This window comes from Zeus faber (assembly GCF_960531495.2).
Source record: "Zeus faber genome assembly, chromosome: 13".
Lineage (NCBI taxonomy): Eukaryota > Metazoa > Chordata > Actinopteri > Zeiformes > Zeidae > Zeus > Zeus faber.
In genome coordinates, this window is record NC_137198.1 from 23,750,478 (window position 1) to 23,755,134 (window position 4,657).

Genomic DNA, 4,657 nt, shown 5'->3' on the forward strand with positions numbered 1-4,657 from the left:
CTTTAAATTACAGCAGTGAACGAATATGACCGTATGCAAATGAAGCCAAATTCAAACTGATGTGAAAAAAACCCAAAACTCTTCTCAGACTGAATTTAGAGCTGGCAGTTTGGACTTTAATCTCAAGGCCATTGTTTTATTTCAAGTCTATTGTAATAACTTAGTATTTAGTCCAAATACTTACAGTTAAATCCCAGGTACTTTACTATTTTCCAATGTTGACAGGTCTAAAATTGCCACAAATTCGTTCCCCCTAATCATGTACACCAATCAACAGCAAATATTATTTATTAATATACTGTTTATTTGAAGTTTTGTTAAATATAGCTTTTTGTATCTATCAACATTGCTGTTCGGCGTAATTTTGAATATTCATTGTGTGACCATTATATATATTTTTACAGTCGACGAAATGTATATTTGTATAAATAAACGCCTATTACATCAACATTTTGATGAGGAGGAGGCATCATTTTTCTATTCATTCCATGAATTATTGATTATTTCACTGGGTTTTGTGTATTTTACAATATGCATTTTGATTTTAACCCTTTAATAATAATTGTGTTGTTAGGATAATCTAACAGCTAGTCAGGGAACATGATACAGACTATTATGGGATGCTGTGGTGTGGGGACAATGTGGTTTGAGCAGCCACACCTGTCCTGGGGCAAGGTAATTGGGGCCCAGGCTCAGTGTGGCTGCATACCATTTAAAACCCCCAGCCCCCCACACACTCAGGAGAGGAGCCCTGTCATGACACGGCACGACAACTAGCCCACGCTCTACAATAAACTGGTGTCTCCGTGCCGGAAGTCCCTGAAACTGCCACGTGGATGGCGTGTGGTAGGCAAACTGCCACAGATAGAAAGGAAGTTATTTTTATAGAAACATATAAATTAGGACATAAATAATATGAATAAGTGTGTGTGTGTGTGTGGTATAGTCCTGTCTGAAGTCTGCACAATCCCAATTTGGTTCAAAAGGTTTTTCTGACTGATTTACTCTTTAAACCACTTGTACCGTGTGTGTGTGTGTGTGTGTGTGTGTGTTTGTGTGTGTGTATATATATATATAATGTGTGTGTGTGTATATTATATAGCCTATTTTAATCTATGTTAACCCGGTTCCAATATTAATCAAACAGAATACATTATATACATCATATAAAATCATGAATAATTTATACAGTATTAATTAATTATTTCATGTTTTTAAGACCACCGGTTACGATTTCATTTCTGGTCTTGAAAGACTGAAGTGTGTGATTGAAGGCTGAGAATCGAGGTCTCCGATTAAAAAAACCAAACAAAAACCAAAACAAATCTATAAAATATGTCGTATATATGTTATAAATATTCATATACGAGATATAATTTAATAAATATATATTTTTTAATTAACCGCTGAGGAACAATTGCATAGGCAGACTTTAGGCAGACTGCATACAGGACATGAGTTCCATTGTGCGAGATGATAATGTACCTTTACATGAGAAATGTATGTAGACAAAGGGCTTTTCTTGGCAACTAAGGTAAGACTTTCTACAAAAAAAGACATTCCATCAAAAAACTCAGATTCCCATCGTGCACTTTTACGCAATTGTATTTCTAAAAATAGGTTTCCACTGCTTGAACAGCGCCACGTACGACACAGGCCACCAGTTGTGCTGTCCTCTGCCCCCATCTGCTGGACAGTTATTAAATAGCGTCTCAGACTGAACGGCTCAATGAGATGACAGCCAGTAAACACCACCGCTCTGTCGATTTTGACCATTAGTTCAGCGAAAGAAGATATTTAAAAAAAGGCAAGTTAACATATTATTATATATATTATAACCTATTTGTACTTTTTTTTTTTTTTTTTTTTTTTTTTTAAATATGTATTTTTTGTCAAAAAGAAAAAAAACAAAGAAAAGAAAAAGTAGCGGGGACAACCAGAGAGCACTTGGTATTAAAACGTCCTCTGGGTTGAAACAAAACAGAAACATTTACAGTGACTGAATTGATGACGATGATAATAACAGTGACAATAATGACACCGTATGTTATTATCAAGTCTTTAGACTGGATAGTTTGTCTGCCCAATTGTCCTTCTCCTTTCAGACTACCGCGCGGCTCTGTCCACACACACACACACACACACACACACACACACACACACACACACACACACACACACACACACACACACACACACACACACGCACAACACACGCACACACACGGACACACACGCACGCACCTGCCCGCCGCACTGACGACGCAGAGACCCACTGATCTCCTGCAAAGTGCAATAGAGCCTCTGCAGCTGCAGCACCAGGTATGTAGATAAATAATTCGTTCAATTAATCCTGATGAATGATTTTAACTGTGGAGAAACTACGGCAAAATAATGCATTGGGACTGTATGGATGTTTGAATTGCCAATACAGAATTCCATTTCTCGTGCAAGTCTTACGTATCCTCGGGGAGAAAGTCTCATTTAATCTCATACCTTTTTTTTTTTCTTTTTTAATTTCCTTCTTGTTTTCGTGACTTTTCTTTTCCCAAACAGATTTTCGACCAGACAAACTCAGTGATTTGCGTTGCATTTTACTACTCAGTGCTTTTCTCGGGAGTCCTGACAATAAAGTCATAATCTTGAGATTAAAGTCCCGATTCTCAGATTCATCTCAGAACTCACAGCTGTATTTTATTTTTTTTCCCCCTGTGGCCCTAATCAACCGAAGTATGAGCAAACCACCAAAACCTGACGTCCAACTTGCCAACCATTGAGGCTGAAACGCTTCAGTCAGATTTCATATTGGTTACACTCGAAGGACAACGGCATTCCACAGAGGTCACAAGTGAAGCACTGCTCTTCAGAGTAACAGCAGTTTAAGTAAATATTTCAAGGGAAACTTTGGACGGTCGACTCTTTTAACCTATGTCAAATGAGGTCCAAAAACGTAAACTAGCAATCAGACTAATATCTATTACAAACACATATATTATATGCAAATATGTGATCACATGACTAGAAGACATAGAGGTCCATTATATGGCGGGTACTGGCTAAATTCTGTTTAGTGATTCAAGTGACTTATACAGTCTCATGCAGTGCAAGGTGTTGCTGGTTGTTGCCCTTCCTCTCCGGTTTGACTTATGATGGGTCAACTGTCATACCCCAAATTGATTTAGAACAAATGTGATTAGGCATTGCAAACACACCTTTTCCATACTGGACTGTTGAAGTTTCGAGATACTGACTTTCATTCCAGCATCCTCTGTGTTGTTCCCAGAAAAGGCGCGATCGGACCTCCCCCAAACCGGTCCAGATTCGGGAGAAACGGCTGTTTCCCCCGGTTCCCAGCTCCGCCATGGTGTACGGGCGGGCGTTCCCCGCGCGTCTCCCCGACGATTGTTTCATTAACCTCAACGTCGGGGGCTTCAAGCGCCGCATGGAGCGCGACGTTCTGCAGCGTTTTCCCCAGACGCGCCTCGGCCGCCTGCTGTGCTGCAGCTCCAGGGAGGCGATCCTGGAGCTCTGCGACGACTTCTCCCCCTCCGAGATGGAGTACTACTTCGACCGCAACCCCGGGTTTTTCCGTCACGTTCTCAACTTCTACCTCACCGGCAAACTCCACCTGATCGAGGGTCAGTGCGTTGTGTCCTTCCGTCAGGAGATCGAGTACTGGGGCATCAAGGAGCGCCACCTTGACTCCTGCTGCAGCAACCGATTCCACGAGCTGAAGGGCGTCGCCGACGACAGGGATTCGGAGAGGAAGAGCGAGGAAGAGCAGCCCGGGAGCCCATTTGCCGAGGAGCTGTCGTCCTTGGACCGAGATCTGGAGATGTTCGAAGGCTCCTGGTGCGCAGACGTCCGCAAAAACCTCTGGCTCCGGTTGGAGAACCCGGGACACTCCGCTTCGGCCAAAGCGTTGGCTCTGGCTTCCCTGAGCGTGGTCACCATCTCCATCGTGGCCATGTGCGTCCACAGCATGCCCAGCTTCCACCGCGTGGACCTCAACGACAGGGTGGTGGAGGACCCCGTGTTGGCCATCTTTGAGAACATATGCGTCCTGTGCTTCTCCGTGGAGTTTCTCGTTCGCCTGGCGGCGGCGCCTTCGGCCGGGAAGTTCCTGCGGAGCCCGCTCAACCTCATCGACTTGATCTCCATCATGCCCTTCTACGTCACACTGGCCATAGAGATGGTGGATGAAGGAGAGCGCGGCAAGTTGGAGAACGTCGGTAAAGTGATGCAAATATTGAGGCTAATGCGGGTGTTCCGCATCCTCAAGCTGGCCCGCCATTCGTCCGGGCTCCGGTCCCTGGGGGCCACGCTCAGGCACAGCTACCGCGAGGTGGGGCTCCTGGTTCTTTTCCTGTCCGTGGGCATGTCCATCTTCTCTGCCCTCATCTACACCGTGGAGAAGGAGTGTCAGGAGTCGGAGCTGCAGAACATTCCCGTGGGCTGGTGGTGGGCGACGATCAGCATGACCACGGTGGGGTACGGCGACACCTTCCCCGTCACGTTAGCCGGGAAGCTGGTCGGGACGCTCTGCATCGTCTGCGGGCTGCTCATCGTGGCCCTTCCCATCACCAACATCTTCAACAAGTTTTCTGAATTCTATGAGAAGCAAAAAGGCCCCAACGCCGGTCGGTGCAGCACTTAG

At 44.6% G+C, this 4,657-nt stretch overlaps 1 protein-coding gene across 1 annotated transcript; it reads left to right on the forward strand.

Moving 5' to 3' along the window:
- Positions 1–3,361: 3,361 nt before the first annotated feature.
- LOC307238918 (delayed-rectifier potassium channel regulatory subunit KCNS3-like) lies at positions 3,362–4,657 on the forward strand (the record flags this gene model as incomplete). The annotated part of the gene is made up of 1 exon (XM_080012072.1): positions 3,362–4,657. The coding sequence occupies one exon, from the start codon at positions 3,362–3,364 to the stop codon at positions 4,655–4,657; it is 1,296 nt and encodes a 431-aa protein (XP_079868198.1).